Source organism: Typopeltis vanoorti, chromosome 5 (assembly GCF_054136105.1).
Source record: "Typopeltis vanoorti isolate ZY-2024b chromosome 5, IOZ_Tvanoo_1.0, whole genome shotgun sequence".
NCBI lineage: Eukaryota > Metazoa > Arthropoda > Arachnida > Uropygi > Thelyphonidae > Typopeltis > Typopeltis vanoorti.
The window spans coordinates 60,582,347-60,606,893 of NC_143553.1; the positions used below are offsets into that span (position 1 = coordinate 60,582,347).

At 36.0% G+C, this 24,547-nt stretch overlaps 1 protein-coding gene across 1 annotated transcript in view; it reads right to left on the reverse strand.

The window, feature by feature from the left end:
* Positions 1 to 24,547, reverse strand: part of LOC150106462 (glutathione reductase, mitochondrial-like) — a 178,915-nt gene that overhangs the window by 48,023 nt on the left and 106,345 nt on the right. Inside the window, exon 8 of the mRNA XM_090392455.1 lies at positions 21,859 to 21,993. Coding sequence (XP_090248581.1) covers positions 21,859 to 21,993 — 135 coding nt within the window. The remainder of the gene's footprint in view (positions 1 to 21,858; positions 21,994 to 24,547) is intronic.

Sequence of the window (24,547 nt, forward strand, 5' to 3'; positions counted from 1 at the left end):
AACTATTTACCTATCACTATCTCCGAAGTGACTCTGAAGATTTTAGAGAAGTTGGTACAAGGTATACTTTGCAAGGAACAGCATGGGTTTATTGAAGGAAGGTCATGTTTGAGAAGATTTTTATTATTTTCTAATAAAAATAATAATAATGTTTTAGCTTGAGTTGGATAAACGGAATCAATATACTATGATATTGATACTGTTGACTTAGCTACAGTATTTGATAGGATACTGTTATATTTCCTTCTCTTTCTCTCCTTTTTGTATTTTTATTTTAATTTATTTTATTTAGTCAACTTTCTATCCTTATATGCTCTGTAAGTCGTTTATTCTCTACTAAATTCTTTCCCCCTTATTAATAAGCAGTCCTATTGGCCTCCCTATAGTTTAATCACACAACATTCTGATAGAGTTCACCCGATAAGCATTAACAAAATTTATATTATAACTGTGTCAGCTAATACCTAGGATAGATGGGACTCTTACCCAGGATGGCTCTCTCAGAATGATACATGATGATTAGACTAAAATAAACTATTTCTCTGTTCACTAATCTCTTTCATACAGTCGTGGCTCGCTTTATTTATTCATATACATGGGTTCATTCCGCTAAGTTCGTCAATGTTTTATGAGCGGCTGTTTGAATTCATAAGATAAAAAACAGGTCAGGCAGGTACTTAAAAGAAACATTTTAATAAACTTGAGAAATTATACAAGTAAGCATTACTAACATAATATCTGAAATATTCTCAAGTAAAGTTATAGGTTCAATACTAATTTTACTAAACACACAAATAAACTTGCTTAGACCACTACTATGAGCAATTTAACATTATTTCTTAGGCAACTGTTATTCCTTCTACACACACGTGGTCATTAGTTATATTGCTTTACACATTACTATTAGCTCATACAGAGATAAACCTGGCCTTGTTGGGCAGACAATTCTTAATTAAATGGGCCTGAGCCAAAACCTAGATAATTCTTAAAGTTTCATAATATTAGTCCATTTTACAAATTCTCTTAGGAGGGATCACATTCTTTTATGACTGGAATTCACAAAACAAAGGTCTACATTACCGTCCCTGATTGGATGCTGTGTCTTTCTTCTTGCCTTGTCTGTCATCAAGGCTTCCTTGCTCTGCTTACTATTTGATTACCTTCAATCAGCCATATGAATGGAATCTCAACGGGAAAGAAAGGATATGGCACGGGAACATCGCCTGAAACGGACGGCTCTGCTTGGTTCCTCCGTCACACGACAACGCACAGCTATCCTAGTCCAAGGAAATAGCTTGGCCCATTCCAAACGCTGCGACAGATGAACTAATGCCTTCCACGGCCAACCAGGAACTTCTCCGACGGAGCAGACTGGACCTATGTCTGAGAGAGGTCAGGAACCAGGAACCCAAAAAAAGCTTGAATGGGGTTTGCATGGCCCTTTTGTTTTCTTTCTCTTCTCAGTATTTCTCAGCTATCGCGACACTCGCCAACGCGGTCACGTGGATTTTGTCATTGTATTCAGCTCCCTCTATTTCATCGCATGTGCACTTGTTTTGCTCTTCTTGGAAAGCTCCTTAGTTTCTCTTTCCAGTAACCACCTTCTCCCCTTTTTGTATGCGTAATTCAGGACAGTTAAAAGTGACCCTTGAACTCTGGCTCACAGGCTTTGCTACTTTAGTACATGAAATGGGACTCTTAAGTAGATTTAACAGCTTACATTGATGTCTATATCTGGCCCACACACATTACAGATTATATCCTACAAACATTTTTATACAATTTTATACAATTCCTTGTTCTTAAATTGATTTGTATTCATAAAGTTATCTTTTTATTCTATTGCCAACATTCCACATTCTCTGCCTAAGTTAAATTAAAGTTGTGTCTATTCAGGACACATGTTAAATACGTGTTAAAGCATTTCTTAGTTTATTCAAGACACAACAATACCATATGAAAGGGTGCATAAATTGGAGAATATGGGACTGGAACATAAGCTATTGACTTAGATGAGTTGGTAAATAACTGATGAATAAGTATCAAACATGGTACATGGCGATATGGTGGATGTGAATCCTCCAGATTTAAGGTGACCAGTGGTGTTCCCCAGAGATCAGTCCTTGGAACATTGTTGTTGTTTAATTCATGTATTAGTGATAATGGGGAAGTCCTGACAGAGATCTTCAATTGTTTACTGATGTACAGCATTTATAGGGCAATTTGAATAGGTTGGAAATGTGGTCAAGTAATGATAATGGCTATTAATTCAGTTTAGTAAGTGTAAAGTTATGCATTTTGGTGTGAGAAGATTGCCAATGTTATATTACATTGATGGGATTGCACTTGGAGAAACTGATGAGACTATCGATCTTGGAGTTATGGTGAATAGGAATTTGAAGTTCATAGGTCACATAGCAAAAATTACAAATACAACTTCGGAGGATAACTGTGGCGCTTAAGTGAACATTGACATGTAAGGATAAGGAAATGAGTTTTTTATGCCTCTCTTTACAAGGCCTTGGTATATGCTGAATGGCCACTTGTATTAGGAATACTTCTCCATTTAGGAAATGGCGATATGTTCCTAATAAAGTAGCCACTCAATGTATATGACTGCACTGTGTACAGATTAGGTCTCCTGAGTTCAAATGGGATAAAAAAAGCTGTGGCTGATTACAAAGAAGAGTAACGAAGATATCAGGATTATGGAAAGTAGATTACAAGGATATGTACTGCAGACACAATTACACAGGAGAAAGAGGGATGATATGATACAAGTTTGTAAACTTCTGAAAAGGTGTAAGAAGATATTGTTGATAAAATTTTTCATTGTATGGAAAGTGGGGAGAAGACAAAGGGACATTTGCAGTTAAGAAAGGGGTAAAAGCTAGATTTTTTTTCTCACAGAATCATCAATGAATGGAACAATTTGCCTGTGATAGATGAGGATATCTAGTGTGAATGAGTTCACGAGAAGGTATAACAGCTGGTGTGGGTGATGTATGGCTTCCCTTGATGAGTCCTTTACTCCTGACAGGTCTGATGATGATAATAATGTAATTTGACATCCTCACTAAAAATAGCACTTAAATAGCTGAAACGTTTTACTTGTTTTGTAGGTTCTGTATTCAGGACGCAGCCAATATTTTCAATGCTTGTGTCTTTTTTCACAGTCTGTCTTTTTATTGTTTATTTTTACACCAAGTTCATCATCATCTCCAAACTCCCGACACGCACCCTCAAGGGGTGCACAGGATATGATAGTACCACATGAAAAATTTACATCATTACTAACTTCCTAACAGATAAGCTTAGGTGTTGATGGTTATTCGTGACTTATTTTCCACAGTATTAACAACACCACACACACTTCTATCACAAAGATGTTTTATTGACGCTTATATTTCGCTGATTTTCAACTCAGCATCATCGGAGCACAACACACTTGTATATGCAACAGTGAGTGAGTGAAACAGTATAATTGCAAAAGACAAAAGATCTAAAGGCCTATTTTTGGCACCTCTAACGAAGAAAAAAAAAAAAACTCAGCAGCTATCCAGGAGTTTTTCTTAGGATAACCATCTCCCAAATTTTTGGCAAATTAATGCAACCATATTCGTTAAGGTTGGGAGAATTCTTCAAAGCCATTGCTGACTCAAAAAGTAATCTTTCAGATCTATAACGACTCCTAAATAGCACATTAGTTTTCCTCCATCTCATCCTGTGTGAAGGAGTGTCCAAAGCATGGTCTGCCAGTCCCGATTTGCCATAGTAATAGTAGCAAATGTATCTTTCATGTTCTTCCAGGCGGATGTTCACTGATCTTCCTGTTTGCCCATAATAGGCCAAGTCACAGTCACAAGGAACTTCATACACTCCTGGGTGTGATAAAGGGTGAAGTTTATCCTTAGGCGAGCGGATCAGAGTTGCCAGCTTGACATGAGGTTTGAAAGTGGTGCGAAGGCCATGTTTCAACATTCTACAAACAGATTAATGGTACTGCTATGGGTCCCCCCCCCCCTCTCTTCCCCGTTAGCAAATTTTTACATGGAACACTTTGAAAACAAAGTACTTACCACAGCTACATACAAGTCACAAGTGTGGTTACGCTATGTAGATGATGTGTTTGCCATCTGGCCCCATGGACAAGACACTTTGGATGCTTTTGTCACCTACCTAAACAGCCAACACCCCAAAATTCACTTCACTGTAGAAAAAGAATCAAATAACTGTTTACCATTTCTTGACACATTAGTCACCCGCCTTTCAGATGGATCACTATCTTTTGCTATTTACAGAAAGCCTACACACACAGGAAGATACCTACATAAACAATCACATCATCATCCAGTCCAACAGTACGGCATTTAAAAAACACTTACACACAGAGCCAGAGCCATTTGTTCTAACGATACAGCTCTGACCACTGAACTCCAATACCTGTGCCATACGCTCTTAGCCAACGGCTACAATCCCTATAAAATAGATAAAATACTACATAGGCCCATTACTCTGCCCTCCCCCTAATACACAAGAATACAACATGATCATTTCTATTCCCTATATCAGAGGTACATCAGAAAAGATAGCCAAAGTATTGTTCAAACATGGCCTTCTAACTATTATTTCATACCTCATATCAAGCTGGCAACTCTGAACCGCTCACCTAAGGATAAACTTCACCCTTTAGCACACCCAGTAGTGTATGAAGTTCCTTGTGACTGGGACTTGGACTATTATGGGCAAACAGGAAGATCAGTGAACATCTGCCTGGAAGAACATGAAAGATACGTTCGCTACTATTACTATGGCAAGTCGGGACTGGCAGACCATGCTTTGGACGCTCCTTCACACAGGATGAAATAGAGGAAAATGAATGTGCTATTTAGGAGTCATTATAGATCTGAAAGATTATTTTTTGAGTCAGCAATAGCTTTGAAGAATTCTCCCAACCTTAACGAATATGGTTGCATTAATTTGCGAAAAATTTGGGAGACGATTATCCTAAGAAAAATTCCTGGATAGCTGCTGTTTTTTTGTTTTTTTTTTTCGTTAAAGGGAAGCAAAAATTGGACGTTAGAGCTTTTGTCTTTTGCAATTATATTGTTTCACTCACTCACTGTCACGTATACAAGCGTGTTGTGCTCTGATGATGCTGAGTTGAAAATATGTGAAATATAAGAGTTAATAAAACATCTTTGTGATAAAAGTGTGTGTGGTGTTGTTAATACCATGAAAAATAAGTCATGAATTACTAACTTCCTATCTACAATTTTCTTCCAAATCAGTCTGTTACTTGTCAAGACTCCAACATTATCAGATCTTATATTTCTATCGAGTAGCCTGTGTAGCTCAGTGGATGTGGCGTTTTCACACCACCACACTTGGCCGCACGAAGGAAGACTTGGTTTCGAGTCTAGTCGGCGACTAGAGGAAATTTTTTTAAGCCTTTTTTTGACCGGTTCCCAAGTTAGTCAATCTCTGGCACAGGCAAGCAGGTTTTTCCTCTCGGAAACTCAGGTTTTTCGTCCAGTAAACTCAAGAAAATCGACCGTAGAACCCACATTATTTCAGACATTAAATATATTGTGTTAGGGTTAGGGATCACGAGATGGCGGCACATTTGAGCCGTCTCTCTTCACTGCGTACCGCTTAATTAGTGATAGCCTTGGGCCATCTGTCTCTGATTGGGTACCAGTGGAGATTGAACTGCCCACTCAGTCTCCAAAAGTTAGATAGGGCTAAATGGCCTCGCCTACTCCCGTATACGGGAATAAAAAAGCGTTAGCTGATGCTGATGATGCTATATTTCTATCGTCTAAGCCATTTTGTACCGTATTAATCCACCTATATCTTGGTCGTCCTCTGGGTCGTTTTGCTGCCAACCTGGCAGAGAACACTTGTTTTGCTAATCTTTCCTCGCCAATTCTGTTTAAGTGACCATACCACCTAAGATTAGCTCTGCTAACGTATTCCTAGATGCCGACAATTTCAAATTCTTTCCTAATATCCTCATTTTTAATATGATGTTGCCATTGATGCCATCTGTTCACGCCTCTAATATCTGCGGTTTCTAGTCTTTGGTGAAGTGTTTTACTTCTGACCCAGCTCTCAGATCCATAAGTTAAAACTGGTTTGAACACTGTCTTGTATACAACTAATTTAGTGTTCCGACTAATTTCTCTCATATTCCATATGAATTTATTCAGTTGACTGCCTACCATACCAGCTTTGATGATTCTGCTGTCTATTTCTATATTTAATTTACCATCTTCAGTAAAAATCGTGCTGATGTAGCTGAAATGTTGACATTTTCAACAATTCTACCTATTTTCATTGTTTTTGTCTTTTTAATGCTGATCTTCATACCATATCTATTACAACAGTTATTCAATTTAGTCAGGGAATCTTGCAAACTTGTAGCGGATTTATTTAGAAGTATAACATCATCCGCATAAAGCAAAGAGTTGACATTCACATCTCCAATTCTGATATCACCACTTTCCTTCATAATGTGATCCATATAGATAATGAATAACAGAGGGGATAATGTACATCCTTGTCTCACACCAGAGTTAACATTAAACCATCTTTCTGTACTTCCTTCAATTCTAACTGCTGATTTACAACTCAAATAAAGACTAAGTATTGCTTGATATAATGCCCCATTGACACCATATAATTGTAGCTATTGAATAGCTTCTCTCTTGGCACCTTGTCACATGCTTTTTCCAGATCAACAAAACTTAAATACAGATCTTTGTTATATTCCCATGCTTTCTCAACTGTTTGTCGTAAAGTGAAGATCTGATCATGACTGCCTCTGTTTGGCCTAAATCCAGCTTGTTCTTCACCAAGCTTTTCTTCCACAATTCTTCTCAACCGTTTCTCAGGTATACTTGCATAGATCTTGCCAGGAACACTCAGTAGGGAATTACCTCTGTAATCCTCAAATTCAGTTTTATTTCCTATTTTATATATGGGTACTATTAGAGCTCTACTCTAATCATCGGGAATTCGTCCCCTCTGTCCAGGCTTTCTGAACTATGAAGTGCAGCCACTGTAAGACTCTTATACCACCATACTTCAGCATTTCTGGTCGAATATCATCTACTCCTGCTGCCTTTCCACATTTCAAGCCTTTGATGGCTTTTTCTACTTCAAGTATGGATATGTATTCCTGATTGTATGCCTGTTGAGTGTTTTGTACCACTGTGCTCTCACTGCTTGTTTCATTTAGCAATTTTTCGAAATAATTACTCCATACTTTAAGGATATCTTTTTCTCCTGTTTTCATGTCACCTTTATCATCTCTAACTCATTTTATAGCACTCTTTCCTCCATTTCTAAGCTTCTTCAACAACCTCAAGAATATCTTACCACCTTCTTGATATTTATTTTCTATGTTCTTGCCAAAGTCCTCCCATGAGTTTTGTTTAGCTAGTTTTACTATTAGATGGGTACTATCTTCAGAATTTGTAATTATGTAATTACAAATGTAAGAAAGTGAAACACTCTGTTTCACTTTCTTACATTTGTCTCTATATTCTCTAAGAGCAAAAGCTGACTTATTTGATAGGAACTTTCGATATGCTTTCTTCTTTTCCTTCACTGCCTCTTTAACTTCCTGTGTCCACCATGGAGTTCTGATTTTTCTATCCTTGCTGACAACTTCACCACATGCCTCTCTGGCTAAATCAATCAGGGTTTTCTTCAAAGATTGCCACTGAACCTCCAAGGTTTGGTTCCTGTTCTCAAACTCTTTTAATTTTTTTCTTCAATAACTTTGTGTATTTTAGTCTACAGTTCACATCTGAGAGCTGCTCAACTTTTATTCGTTTTAAAACTTTCTCACATGTTATTCTTTTTAATATGAAATTCAATTTTATCCTACACAAGACTAAATAGTGATCACTTCCAATTTCAAATCCTCTGTGCTCTCTGGTATCCTGCACCAGGGAGAAAACATCACTATCAACAATAACATAGTCAATGAGACTTTTCTTATTCCTTGCCTCTTCTCTCCATGTGAATTTGTGCACATTTTTATGTTGGAACATCATCATCATGCGTATCAAGGATTTAGGCCTAGCATGGCCTGTTCCGCCGTTAGAAGTCATCGTTGAATCGTTTAAGAGGACATCCTGGTTTTCTTTTTCCTAATAGCTTATACTTTAAGGCTTGTTTTGGTAATCTTTCTGTTTTCATTCTTTGAACGTGTTCCATCCATTTATGTTTATATTTTTTAATTTTTTCTATTACTAGTTTCTGGTTTAATTCTTTCATAATTTCTTAATTTCTTTTGTGATCAAATAGGGTATACTTTGCAGTTTTTCTCATAAACTTTATTTCTGCTGTGGTTAATCTTTGTTTGCCTTTCTTATTTTTTATTGTTCAGATTTTGCTTCCATACATTAAGACTGGTAGGGATAATGTATTGTATATACTTTTAGTCTGGTTTGTGTTTGAACTAGGTTTGGTTTAAATATAGAGTTAATTACACCTGTTATTTTTAAATATTTTGCAGTTTTTACGTTTATATCTTTTTCATTTTCATATGTGATCATACATCCTAGGTAGTTAAATGAATTCACCTGTTCTAAGATCTTGTTATCTATTATTATTTTAGTTCTTGCTGGATCTTTTCCTTTAAAGGCCATAGTTTTTTATTTTTCTGTTGATATTATCTTACCATAATCTTTGGATATCTCATTTAGGTCTAAAATAGCTATATGTAGTTTATCTTCAGAATTTGTAATTATTATTTGGTCCTTGGCAAAGAGGAGAGAGTGTTTAAGTTTACTGTAGGAGAAAGTTTAATTCCTTGATGTAAATTTTTATTCCATTTTATTATTATTTCATTTAAGTAGATATTAAAAAGAGTTGCTGAGAGGGGACATCCCTGTCGGACCCCCTTTGTTTATCTCTCTCGTATATGATAGCTCGTGATTTAATCTTATTTGTATTTGATTATTTTCATATATACTTGTGATAGCTTTTAGGATATTATTTGGTATTTGCCTTTCTATAAATATGTTAAATAATATGTTTCTTTTAACTTTGTCAAATGCTTTTTCAAAGTCAATAAATGCAATATGTGTTTCTAAATTGTATTCTCTTCTTTTCTCTATTATTAATTTTAGGCAAAAGGCCAGGTCTGTACATGATCGTCCTTTTCTAAATCCATTCTGTACTTCTAAAATAAAGTTTTCGGAATATTTCATTAGTTTGCGATTTAAGATTCTGCTATATATTTTGTAAGAGGAATTTAGTATACTGATACCTCTATAGTTTTTGGGGTCATCTCTATTACCTTTTTTAAAGATAGGAATCACAATTGCTTTTTTTCTATTCTATTGGGTTGGGGGGGGGGATACCAGTTGAGTAAATTTTATTTAAAAATATTAAGTATTTCTTTGAATCTTGTTCCTGCATATTTATATAGTTCTGAACCTAGCTTATCTTCTCCAGGTGATTTTCCATTTCTTGTTTCTTTCAGGCTGATTTCTAATTCTTCTTTAGTTATTTCCTTTTCATTTTCGTTAATTGTTTGCCAGTTGTCTTTTTTAAAATATTTGTCTGTCCACAGTTCTGTGTAGTAATTTAGAAATTCTTCTAATTTCAATTCAGTGTTTAATTTTATGTTTTCTTTGGTATCTGCATTTTCTTTGGTATCTGCATTTAATTGTTTCAAAATCTTATATACATTGGGTCTTATTTTAGATAAATCATGTTCTAAATTAGAAACAAATTTGTTCCATGATTCTCTATGTCTTTTTCTGACTTCTCTTTTAGCTATGGCTCTTATTCTTTTATATTCTATTTCATCTTCTAATCTTTTACTGCTTAACCATTTGTGATAGGCTTCTTTTTTCTTTTTGATTATTTCTTTGATTGTATCATCCCAGATCTTCAGTTTTTTTCCTTTTATTGAATTTTTTTTGTCTTTCCTAAGCTTTCATTTGCTGCTGCATTTAGTATTGTTTTTATATCAAGCCATTCTATTTCTATTTCTTCATTTTGTGTTATTTTATCTAGATATTTGTTAATTCTTTGTTCATATAGCCATTGTACATTTGTGTCATTCAATAGTCTAGTTTTATAAACAAATGTTTAAATTTTTCTTTCTGTTCTTGTTACTTGTAGCCATTTAGGTAATAATCTTAATTTTATTTTAACAAGGAGGTGGTCACTGCTTATTTCATATCTTCTGTGAACTCTAACATCTAGTGAAAATTTTGATGTCTTTTCATTTAATATGAAGTAATCTAATATTGATTTCCATCCTCTTGCTGCCCAAGTATATTTATGTATGTCTTTATGTTTATAGAAGGATTTCATTATTTTTAGGTTATTATAAACTACAAAGTCAATCGATTTTTTACCATTCCTGTTTAGAGTATGTTCTCCATGTATTCCTATATTATTATTAATTTTCGTGTTTCCAATTCTTGCATTTAAGTCTCCTGCTAAAATTACGCAATCATTTTTATTTATTTTATTACATATGTTTTGTAGCTGATTATAAAAATCAATATTATCCTGTTTTCTTCCTTCTTCTGGGGCATATAAACCAATTATTGTTAAATAGCCTCTATCTATTTTTATTCTAGCTTCTATTATTGTTTCATTCCATAATTTATAATGTTTTAACTGTTTTGAAAGGGAGTTACGAATCCAAATCATGACTCCTGCTTGTGCTCTTTGGTCTCTGTCAACTCCACTATATATCACATTAAAATTTTCAATTCTCATAGTTCCTTTTAATTTCTTTTTTGTTTCAGTGATTACTGCTATTTTAAAATGTCTTTCATTTAATAATTGCTCTAATTCTATTTCTTTATATGCTATTCCTCTTACATTCCAGTTTGCTATGTGTATTATATTTTGTCGTTTCCATTTTTGTTTTTCTTTTTCCATTCCAGGGTTGTTTTCCATAGATTCAATCCGATTATCTTTTTCTGTCAGCTTACAAGTAGGATTATGTTCTCCATGTCAGGAGACTAGCCTGACGATGGAATAGTTCAGTGGTAGGGTTGTTACCTTACGCCTTCTGAACTAGCCTTCTTCCGAATTTAAACTCATAGGAGGAATAGGGTATATTGAAGGGGAAAGAGGAGATTATAGAAGAATTATAGTAAGGTTTATAGAGAGGGCATAGTTGTAAGGCCAGAAATGAAAAGAACCCCATGGCCCTCGAGTACCCTAATAGCATAAGCGTCATAAAATAAGAAGCGTTGGCTGATAAGCCTTTTAGGAAAGATTAAAGTAAGTGGATCTTTCTCAAAGTAGAAGAAGGAAAGGACAAATCCAGCAAGGGGTCCATGGGAGTGCCGCTTCCCTTACAATCAAGATGATTGCCCCTTATGGCCCTGTTGGTCCATGAGTCCTTATTCAGTATATTCGGACCACCCCACCAAACACACACACACACACACACACACACACACACACACACACACACACACACACACACACACACACACACACACACACGTGTGCATTCACACACACATATGGTGGGCTCCCCTATCCACCACCCAGGGGACGCACTCTCTAGAGGTTACAGGGTCCCCTAAGGAGTTGCTAGGTCATTCCCCCTCCTATATTCGAAACACAACACTTCATAAGCATAATCAAAAACATTACATTAGAAAAAGATGATTTATTAGTCAGTTTTGACATCTCTGCCCTCTTCATCAGTGTCCCAATCAATGACACAATCCTTCTTTTACAGGACAAATTCCCTCCAGATATAACGATGCTCTTTGTGCATGTATTACGTTCTGGTTATGGTGTTAGTAATAACCAGTCATTTTCTGAGCAGAAATCCAACAAGTATTTGCCATTATTATTAGCTTTGCTCTTTTCTCCAAATTTTTCCAAAATATTTTTGTATGTCTGACAATCATTTCCTACTCTGCTATCCCCAACAAGGACCAACTTTTCCTTTTTCATTGTGTCAGTTGCTTTTTCTAAAGCATCAAAAAATTCCTCCACTTCTACCTTAGTAGAACCTTCTGTGGGACCATAGGCACAAATAAGTCTCATTGTCCAATTCCCCATTCTGATATTTGTCCACATCACTCTACTTGAGACTGCTTGCCATTCAAGAAGATTAGCCTTGTATTTTGTGTTGAATACTATGGCTACTCCTTCTTTTCCTTGATTGTCATTTCCTGAATATAACATTTTGTATTTATTGCTCAGAAAGATCTCACCAGTTTTTGTCTTTTTTTGTTTCAGTCACCCCTATCGTGTCAATCTGGTACTTATCTAATTCTTCAGCTAGCTCCATTTCTTTGCAATTAAGGCTTCTTATGTTGATAGTACCGATCTTTAACTCTGGTGATGTTGAGTTGGGGTGTTTTCAGATTTGTTCCAGTAGCTGACTTTTCGCTGTTCTCCCTGGTGAAAACAAGGGGAGCCTTGTTTAACCGGGCGATGCCCCAGACGGCATGAAATTTAGAAGGCATGAAATTTAGAAACCAATATAGAAAATGATGGTTACACCAAGTTTGTTACAGCAATTATTTGATTTTTGTTAAGAATACATATATCATGAGCAGCTTAAAGTACAGAGCTTGGATTCCAATCAAAGGGCATTGTTGATACTGACTGAGCTGTGGAACCTCCTGTAAATGTAACTCAGAAGCATGTCTGTATTAGCAGAGAGAGAGAGATCTACAAATAGGAAATTGCCAATACAAAGTGAGCAACAGGAGGAAATAATTCTCAAAAAGTTGAATAAGTGGTTACTTTTGCTGGATCATGCAAGAGCAATGGCACAACAATTTAACGATAATTTCTTTCCCTAGAGAATTGATATGAGCTCAATTTTAATATATAGAGCAGATATCAGTCAGTGGTAGAAGAGTATAAAAAGATTATTCTGGAACAGGTGTGAAATACATCAGGTCAGATTTTTTTTTTTTTTTTTTTTTTGTATGACGGCCAGATAAGATCAGAAGAAATGTGGAGTGGCTTCTTGGTAAAGCTGAAAGCAATTTATCTACATCAGTATTTTTGCAACCTTTTTCAACTATAGCCCCACAAACATCTGCTTGAGCATGCTGGCTAGATTCCTTCATTTCAGAGAAATGATATTTAAATCTTAGTTAACAATCCCATTATGTTTTTTAGTAAGCTTTGACAAGAAATCAGTACAAATACAATAATAATGTTGAAAATAAAAATACAACAATCAGTAAAGAATACAAAAATATATGTAATTAAAATATGTTTTTAATGTTAAAAATTGCACAAAAGAAAACTAATAGGTAACATTATCAACTCAACTTATAATGTTCATGAATTTTCTCTCATAAAAAACATAATAAATGAAAGTTTATGCATTTTGCCATATTTTATTTCATTCATCAGGAGTGATGTAAAACAAAATATATCAAGGAAAAAAAAAACATTTAAGAGCAATTTAGCATATAAATATTTTCTTGGTTCCTTTCTTTTAGTGTTACATGGTGATCAGCATTCATTTTAGAAATTATGGACTTTATAACCATGTTATAAGAAAACAGAGAAGCTACATAAATCAGTTACTACATGGTCCAAAGATACATTCAAAAAAATTACTTCCGCACTATGCTCGTTCTCCAAGAATTTATGGTCTATGAAAGATACACAAACAAAACACACCACTCCAGCCAATAGTCAAATGTGTAGACAGCCCGATTTATCACCTAGCCCAGAAATTAGCGGCAACACTCAAGGAGTTGATAGGTCATTCCCCCTTCTATATTCAAAACACAACACTTCATAAGCATAATCAAAGACATTACCTTAGAAAAAGAGGATTTATTAGTCAGTTTTGACATCTCTGCCCTCTTTATAAATGTCCCAATCAATGACACAATCCTTCTTTTACAGGACGAATTCTCTCCAGATATCACGATGCTCTTTGCGCATGTATTACGTTCTGGTTATTTTGTATGGCAAAATGCTTTCTACCTACAAAAAGAAGGCACAGTCATGGGCTCGCCATTATCCCCCCCCCGTTGCTAACTTTTATATGGAACATTTTGAGCACACGCTCTAGATTCCTCTCCTTTAAAACCCAGTCTGGCTTAGGTACATTGATGATGTTTTCACGATCTGGCCCCATGGCTGCCAGACACTTTCCTTAGCCAACTAAACAAACAACACAAATGCATACAGTTCACAATTGAGATTGAAAAGCAGAACACACTTCTGTTTCTAGGTACACTTGTCACACATCTTCCTTCTGGCAGTCTTTCCTTCACTGTTACTGGAAACCGACACATACTGGCCAATATACACATAAACTCCTACCATCACCCAACCCAAAAACTGGGTGTCATTACTAATCTAAAAAACAGGGCTTTGAAGATTTTTGCTCTAATGAACAAGCGCTTAGAGATGAATTTAAAGTTATCAGCAATACTTTCCTAAAAAATTGGTACAGCCAAAACACTATTAACAAAATTCTCTACAAGACCTCAATAAAAAACAGACAAACCAGACTACAACAAAACTATAACCATTCCCTACATTAAAGGGAAATCAGACAAAATAAACAGAGTATTACAAAAATACAACCTCAAAGCCACCTTTAAACCCCCTGCAAAATTAAAAAGCTTACTCAACTCAACTCATCCAAAGACTCATCCCCTCCACTGGTCCAACCTGGAGTATATCGTATTTATTGCACATGTAATCTGGCATTTATATGGCATTTATGCCATATAAATGGCATTTATGGCATTTATGTGCTTGGCATTGAAACAATGGCATTTATATGCTTTATACTAATGCCAGGAGTATCCGGAATAAGGGAGAGGAATTGGTGTGGCGCAGATAGCATCAGCCTGGCCAAAAATTATTGCGATCACTGAGACGTGGTTGACAGAAGGGGATATAACAACAGGAATAGAAGTCGCTGGGTATAGCATTTTTCGTCAGGATAGGAGGGGAAAGCGTGGTGGTGGGGTACTGCTTATGATAAGTGATGACCTATGTCCTCTAAGAGTGGAGAATTTGGAAGGAAGTGAGACAAATGATTTTGAGAGCGTATGGTGTGAGGTAGAGGTAGGCAAGACAGGATATTTAGTGGGGTGTTGCTACAGACCCAGGAGCACAGAGGATGGGGATCAGGAGATGTTTAGACAGCTAAGTTTGGCAAGTGCAAGAAGAATGATTGTTATGGGAGATTTTAACTTCAGTAATATAAATTGGAGAGAGGAAGATGCATGTAGCAATAGGGGAATGGAATTTCTAGAATTCTTGAGGGACAAATGTCTTAGGCAATATGTAACAGACGGAACAAGAGGTTCAAAAGTTTTGGATTTGGTTATAGCATCAGAAGAGTTGATAATAACTGAGTTGATGTCTCTCCCACCAGTTGGAGAGAGAGTGACCATATGGTGTTGACTTGGAAAATGAATAGACATGCAGGAGTGTCAAAGAGACGGGAACTTATGTGGAATTATAAGGCAGGTGATTATAATAGTCTTAGACGTCAACTTCGGGAAGTTTCATGGAGGCAGGAATTGGAAGGCCGGGATATCACTAGTACGTGGGAAATTGTGAAAGAATATTTGTTATCAGCAATGGTAAGTTGTATACCACGAGTGAAGAAGAGGACACAATTTAGAGTAAAGTGGATGACAAACAATATTAAACAGGAATTGCATGCGAAAAAGAGGCTATGGAAGAGATATAAGGAGACAGGTGAAGAGATGCATGAGGAATATAAGACACAGGCCAGAAGAGTGACTAGTGTGGTAAGGAAAGCGAAACTGGAATATGAGAGGAGATTGGCCCTAAGATCCAAAGAAAATCCTAGGGAATTTTTTAGCTATGTAGCCAGTAAGAGGAGAAATGACTGTGGAAGAATGATATTGTGGGATAAAAATGGGAATAGAGTGACTGATGCAGTGGACATAGTGGAATTGTTCAATGAACACTTTATTGGAGTATTTTCATCCTAGAGGAGTCAGTTTTAATGCTAGAGGGATAGGACTGGTTCGAGGTCTGGAGGTACAGGAGGAGAGTGTGTTTCAGATACTGAGTACTCTGGATGTCAGTAAAGCTGTGGGACTGGATGGTATTTAACCACGAGTTTTGAGAGAATGTGCTAGGGAATTGACAGTGCCTTTAACATGGCTTTTCAATGAAAGTCTGGCTTTGGCAAAGGTGCCCAGGGAATGGAAGGAAGGTAAAATAGTGCCATTGCATAAGGGTGGTAACAGACTGGAAGTGTCTAATTATAGGCCAGTCTGTGTGTCATCAGTAGTTGTTAAGATCTTGGAAAAAGTAGTGAGAGACCGTATACAGCATTGGGCAGATGAGGGTAATGTTATCTGTGAGAATCAACATGGATTTGTGAAGGGACGCTCTTGTTTTAGCAATATGCTAGCCTTTTATAATAAAGTTTCAAGAACATTAGATGAGGGAAAGGCATATACTGCAATTTTCTTAGACATGGGTCTGGATGTCAAATTGGTCAGTTGGATTCAGGATTGGCTGTCTGATAGGTATCAGAGAGTTGTGTATGGTGGAGCAGTTTCCAGGAGGCAGAGGGTTACAAGTGGGGTCCCACAGGGCTCAGTACTAGGACCTATATTGTTTAACCTTTATATCAATGACATAGCCAGTGGATTGCAGGGGGATATTCAGTTGTTTGCGGATGATGCGAAGCTGGGAAGGATTATTAGTAATAGTGCAGATGTGGTAGCCCTGCAAGAGGATTTAAATAAGCTAGATAGATGGGCAAATGAATGGGGGTTTCGGTTTAATGCAGCAAAATGTAAGGTCTTGAGGTTTGGGAAACATCGATGAGATGCTGCATACTCTATGGGAGGAGTTATACTGGAGGAAGTAGGGGAGACAAGAGATCTGGGGTTGATGATTGATAGAAACCTGAAGTTTAGGGGACATATTGCAAAGTTGGTGAAGGTAACACAGAGGATTGCTGCTATTATGAGAAGGACACTGACCTGCAGAGATAAGAGGGTTATCATTCCGTTGTATAAGTCTCTGATCAGACCACACTTGGACTATTGTTCTCAGATTTGGTCCCCAGGATTTGAAGGGGATAAATTAACTGTGGAAAGGATACAAAGACGGATGACAAAGATGGTTTCAGGACTGTACAAGGATAGTTATGAGGATCGGCTGAGAGAATGTGGACTGCAGAGTTTGGTGGATAGAAGAAGGAGAGGTGATATGATTGAGACTTTTAAACTGTTGAGAGGTGGTTACAGGGTTGACACTGGGGAGTTCTTTCGCTTGGTTGAACAGCGGGAAGGAGTGATGACAAGAGGCCATCCCTGGAAGTTACGAAAGGAAACTGTGAACAAGAGGGTAAGGAATAGTTTCTTTGTGTGGAGGGTGGTTGAGCCGTGGAATGCATTGCCTGATGGAGTGGTGGGAACGAGAACGGTCAGTGAGTTTAAAGAGTGGTATGATAGACTTTGTGTTTCTCAGGGGGGGGGGGAACCTCCCCTCGATGAGTCTTGACAGACTTTATGTCTTAGGAAGGACCTCCATCGATGAGTCTTTTGACTCCTTGGAGGCCTGAATAATAATAATAATAATAATAATCTATGATATATAGGGGAAACAGGACACACAATTCCTATCAGACAAAAGAAACATAAACAACACATTAAATCTAATAATTATGGTGAATCTGGTCTTTCTGATTATGCCCTGAACGCTTTACACAAAACTGACTGGAAAAAACACTAGTTGTTTACATCACACCAAAAACATGGTATGAACATAAATTTAAGGAAGTCTGTGAGATTTTTATCAACCACCTAATCTGAGCAATAATGATGGTCTAAAAATCCCAAACATATGGGAAGCACATATTCTACCCACGGAAGGGACATATTCTACCTAAGAGTTAGCTATTCATATTCTACCCTATTAGGCATATATTCTACCCACGGAACCTTTCTCCCTGAGAGTTAACTATAAACAGGACTGTAGATAATCCAGAATCTTAAATCTAATATAACAATTGTCATGCTAAATAGGACATCATTGTTACTGTAAGAAAACTATCTATATGAAAGAAAGTTTCTCCTATGTTATCTTAAATAGAATTTAGCTTTGGTGTAGTTTCTAAATACAGGTAACCCCCTGTATAACACAGCATTCCTACAACATGGTTTTGCTCTAACACGGTTCAAGAATTGGGGAAAATCCCCATATAACATGGCATTCCTACAACACATTCTCGCTCTAACACGGTTCGAGACTGTGGGAAATCCCCATACAACACGGGACGTGATGAGAGCTTTTAAGAGCAAGCTCCATCTCATTCGATATTTTTCATTCGAGCGTATGTTTTGTCAGATTTGGGCACAGAATTTTAGAACTTATTAGAATTTTAATTCATTTTGTTCGTGGAGTACTGAACATATTTTAAGACTTTCACTGTTTTCTTCTTTGTATGTATTATTTGTATATATTACTGAACCTTTTTTGTATGTATTATTGAACCTTTTTTAAAGAAATGTTAAATACAGGAATACCTCGATTATCGTGGTTATTGTTGCCACGAAAAATGCCGCAATAATCGAATCCGCGATAATCGGGATAAATAATGGTGTAAAATGGGTGATCAATGCCAAGTATTTTTCAAATCTATTAATTAAATTTTATATATCAAGTAAAAAAGAAATGTGTTAAACGTGTTAAGTAAAAAATGAAGGTTCATTAAGAAAAACAAGATTATTCTTTAATCTTTATTTATATATAAGAAGTACATCCAGTACATACAATTATTCTTTCTTGGATAAAAATTGGTGAAGAGTTGTCTGGTGGAATTTTCTTTCTTTTTTCTTCATATAAAACTCGTTAGCAATGGATGGAATTTTCAATTTCCTAATGAACTTTCAGTGATCGCTCGAGATTAGGATCGCCGTTCAAGATTTTTTCTTTAAAATTTTCAGCAATTCTAAACATTTCGTCCATTTCTTTGAGGGTAAATTCCTTCGGTGCCAAGTCAATTTGTTCATCATTATCATCAATTTGAGCATTGCAAGCACGTTCTCTCTCGAGGTTAATTAGGTCTTCATCATCCAGCTCCTTATCATGTGACTGAAGCAGGTCCTGAACATCACCTTTTCAATTTCGTTTAGTCCTAGATCGAAGCCCTAGAGTTTGCAGCATGGTCTAAAATGTGGCAAACAGTTGATTCATTTAGACCATACTCTCTTGCAATTTTGGCTTTGGTTATGCCTGCTTCATACTTATTTATCATATGCAACTCATCTTCTAAGCTGATCACTCTACGTTTCTTCTTGATAGCTTTAGACTTGAAATCATCCATGTTTCTTTTAGCATTCATTGTAGGGGTAAATAACAAGAGAAATAAATATCCACATGTACTTCAGGCAAGGGTGGATAGTTACTGGTAAGTGGTGAGAAGGCAGATAAAAACAAAGTGCTAGAAGAGAGCGATACCTGGAGAGTGGCGACTCGAACTGGTTGCATATGTAGTGGGCTACATCTCGCGGCCGCGATAATTCGAATTTGGTGCACAGTAATTGGAATTTTGGTATCAAATTATAAACCGCGATAAATCGAGAATCGTGGTATTCCTGTATTTCTTTTTTGTGAATTAATTTGTAGCCCTTAAGCAACAATCCGAACCATACAGAAAAATGAACAGAAAATTAGAGCTTCCATTGCTGCAGGTTGTTCTATCTCTGCAGATATGATGACAGCTCATCCCAGAGCACCGATACTTGAAAAAATGGAAAAAGCTGTTAGTATTTGGATTGATGACTGCTCAAAAAAACAGATCCCACTGGATACCAATGTTATTAAACATAAAGCTTTAAAAATTTACAACTACTTAAAAGAAAATGGAGAATCTGCTATTAACCCTGACTTTGTTAGTAGCAAAGGTTGGTTCAGCCGTTTTAGAAAACGCTTTTCATTACAAAACATAAAAATACAAGGGAAAAGCGCATTAGCTGATAATGAAGCTGCCAAAACTTTTCTAAAGGAATTGCAAAAAAATTATTGAACAGGGTGGATATACAAGACATCAGGTTTATAATGCTGACAAGATGAGCAACTGGTGAAATAAAATGCCCAAGAGAACATTTATTTCAAAAAATGAAAAAGTCGCTCCAGGTTTTAAAGCATCAAAAGATCGTGTAACATTACTTATGTGCAGTAATGCTTCAGGCAATCACATGGTAAAACCCATGCTAGTTTATAAATCACTCAATCCTCGTGCAATGAAAAAACTAATATGCTTTACCAGTATATTGGATGGCAAATAAGAAAGCTTGGGTAACTACTGATTTATTTAAAAAATAGTTTCTAAACTACTTTGTACCAAGTGTGGAAAACTACTTAAAGCAGAAAAATCTAGGTTTTAAAGTTCAACTGATATTGGATAGCCATCCGAAAGATTTAAATCACCCAAATGTCAAAATAATTTTCTTACCACCAAATACAAGTTCATTACTTCAACCATTAGATCAGGGAATTATAGCTACATTTAAAACTAATTACATCAGGAAATCATTGCAGTGGGTTTTGAATAAAGTCGATGACGAATCTATCGATGTCATGGAGGCATGGAAACTTTTTACAATTTTGGACTGTATTAATCTCATAACTTCATCCGTCAAATAAATAAAACTGACAACGTTAAATGCCTGTTGGAAAAATATATGCCCAGAGTTAGTTCAAAGTGAAAATCTAATCGAGCCAGCAGAAAACAGAATGGATGCAATAATAGAACTTGCTTAGTCTCTAGGAGGGGAAGGTTTTAACGATATGAATGTCGAAGATATTCAAGAATTACTGGTGGAAGAAGAGACTGATGAAACAAATTTGGTGGAAATGGCATCTGGGATAAACCAAATTAATTCAGAGGATGATAGGCACAGATAGAAATGATGAAGTTAAACATTTTACCCTAAAAAGCATAAAGAAAGGCCTAGACTTAGCCGAACAATTGGAGTTATATTTTCTAAATGAAGATCCTTCCACTGAAAGAAGCACAAAATTTAAAAGAGAACTTAACAAGTGCTTATCTCCATACAACAAAATTTATAAACACCTCTCAGCTAAAAGTAAACAATCGAAAATAACAGATTTTTTGCAAACAGCAGAGCATAGAATTCAAGATGCTGCTGAAGAAAGCTCAGATGAGGATATTTTGCCAGAAAGAAAAACGCCCTCGTTTAATGGTGCTTAGTAGTGATGATGAAAAAAACATTATGTAATTATGTAAACAGTATGTAATAATATTAATATGTAATACTTTTGATCAATTATTGTTTTAATAAATATACATTTCTCTCAGTTATAAAAAGAAAATAGTAGTTTTTTTAACTTTCGGAACCTAACCCTGTTTTTTGTACTAGTTCTTTGTATTGTATAACACGAATTCACATAACACGGCATTTTTTAAGAACCTAATGACCGTATGGTATGCTAGAGTATGCTAAAGAGATAAATCATTGTCTCTTTAGCATACTGTATGAAATGTAACTCAGGCTTGTCCTTGTATATACTCCAGATGATGACCTTAATATGAAGGTCAAAATGTCAGGAAATTAAAATAGTTATTTATAACATGGTTGTAAAGTCCATAATTTCTAAAATGAATTTTCTTTCTGCCTTTATTCAGTCAGGTGTTTTTTTTTCCCAACAAGGTGATGCCCTCTGGTTGGAAAGCAAAACAATGTTAATTATTTTCTTAATATAATGTTAGATTTAGGTAAATCTAACATTATATTAAGTAAACATTATTATTTTAAAATAAAATTTAAAAAAAATATATATATATATACATACACATATATATAAAATCAGCACACAAGAGTCTAAACTTACTGTATTTTCAAGTTGCAAATCCGTACATGGTTTACGTCCTATTGCCCACAGTACACAGTCTACCTCAGATATATGTGTCTCTCCATTTATTGTTAAGGTAAGTTTTCCATTTGCTTCTTTTTTCACCATAGTAACCTATGAATATAATACTAAACATCTAGATTATATAATTTACCAAAATAAGTGTATACTAACTAGATTTAATTTTACCTCTCCCAAGCTATGAATATATTGTTATCTGCTTCTTTCTTCATTCTTGGAAAACAGTTCCAACAAAAATTTTCTTGGAACTATTTTCCAAGAGTTGGCTTGGAACTGTGATCCAAAAGTTGGCTTGAAAATAAAGCAGTTAATTGAAGACCAGACATCATGGATATAAGAGTTCTAGGAAAATGAAAGGAATGAACAAATAGCATTAGTGGAAAAATCATATTAAAAATGAAGATATTAGAGGGGGAACTTAATATCATTAACATCCAAGAATGTATGATTAAAGGTAATCTAAAGTGGTATGAGCATCATTAGACTTTGCTGTGTACTTCGGTTACTTATCCTGGCAAGGTAATCTCTACTAGCAAATGAAGGTTGTGCCATAAGTTCCTCCTTGTTACCAATGTTATCCAATTATTTCAAAGAACACTTGAAAGAATGATTCTTCACTACTATCTCTCTTTGTCCTTCCATTTACTTTCATTATGTTTATGATGCATTTGCTATTTGGCCTTAATCAAATGAAGAATTAGACAGATTCTTGTTATTATTATTATTATTATTATTATTATTATTATTATTATTATTATTATGTGACCCCTCCAAGGACTCAGTGAGGGAGGGCACTCTGTTCTACAACTCTGCATCTCCACCATTTAATCCACCAACTACAACCATCATCAACTGCTCACTACCACTATTATTTTTTGTACATATTTGTGTGTGTGTGTGTGTGTGTGTGTGTGTGTATATGAGAGTGGTCTGAAAAATTCCCGGCCTAACAATGAAAAACTAATTTATAATTTCAAAATCAGTTTTATTTTTTAATCTGCCAGTCTGGTTGGCTGAGTGGTTAGTGTATCCACTCCCCAGCCAAAAGGCTACAGGTTGGAATCCCACCGTGGGAATGGATGTTTGTGGTTGTCTGTGAAAATACTAGTGGTGGTGATCAGCGGTAGACGGCATTGATGTAGATGATGAAGGTAGTTTTGGTTGGTGGAGACAGAGAGTTGTAGAGTGGTGCCCTCCCTCAATGAGTCTTTGGACTCCCTGAACGTGTTACGTAATAATAAGAATAATCTCCCTTAAGACTAATACATTTATTCCAGCAATGCTCCAGCACCATTATCCTGTCCCTGTAGTGGTTCTCAGTAAGATCTGCAAAATACCCCTCCACAGCTGCAATCACCTCTTGATTTGAAGAAAAACACTGACCAACAAGGAAGAGTTTTATTTTGGGAAGAGATAGAAGTCAGAGAGGGCCAAATCTGGAGAATAGGGTGGATGTTCCAACAATTCATAGTGCAGATCCCTTAATTTTCCCATTGCCAAAACACCTTTGTGGGCAGGTGCATTTTCCTGATGAAAGATGATTTTTTTTCTTCTGCAAACCGAGTCTTTTCTCACAAATTTTTTTGTCTAGTCTGGTTAAAAGATTGGAATAATATTCCATCATTATTGTTTTACTCTTTTCAAGATAAATAACAAACAAAATGCCTTTAGCATTCCAAAACACCGATGACATGCCTTTCCTGCTGATGGAACCGAATTTATCTTATTTGGCGCTAAACAACCGGCTTCTGTCCACTATTTTGACTGCTGTTTGGATTCTGGTGTGTAATGGTGAATTGAATCCAAGTCTCATCCATAGTAATAAATCGATGCAAAAAAATCAGTTTTATTCTTGTTAAAACACTCCAAACACTGTTCAGAGATTTTCATGCAAGTGCATTTTTGATCTTCTGTGAGCAAGTGCAACACCCATCTTGCACAAAGCTTTTTCATTTGCAATTCTTCATGCAAAATATATCCCACGCGTTCTTTTGAAATGCCTAGTCTCAGCAATTTCACGCACTTTGACTCGCTGGTCATGCAATAGCATATCTTGCACTTGATCAGTGATTTTTGGTGGTGTTATACTTTTTTGACGTCCTTCACGTGGGTCATCTTCAAGACTAGTATAGCCACGTTTAAACTCGGTAGCCCATTTCTTAATTGTTGAAAACAAAGAAGAAGAGTGCCCATAAACTTTTCTGAATTTCAAATGAATTTCTTTTAGCGTTAAATCTTCTTTTACAAAGAATTTTATAACTGCACGATACTCAATTTTATCCATTTCAGAGGATACAGACAACAATAATAAATTTAGTTTAATCCTTCATCCAAGTGTGAGCAAACAAAGTTTGCACCTGGTCCTGAAGATATTTTCAGGACCAGGATTAAGGTTAAAGGATTAAACTAAATTTATTATAGTCTAACCAAGTGAAAAATAAACTTTCAACGATGCGGACAACATTTTTGCTTCAGACAGCTGTATAAAACAAACTACGCGACAGAATGACTTGCAATTTCACATGGATGCTTGCGACAGATGTACCAACTTAGAAAAAAAATCTTGCTGATAGTGTTGCCATCTACTGTGTAGGCTGAGAACTTTTCAGACCACCCTCGTGTTTATATATCATCATCATCAAATTCC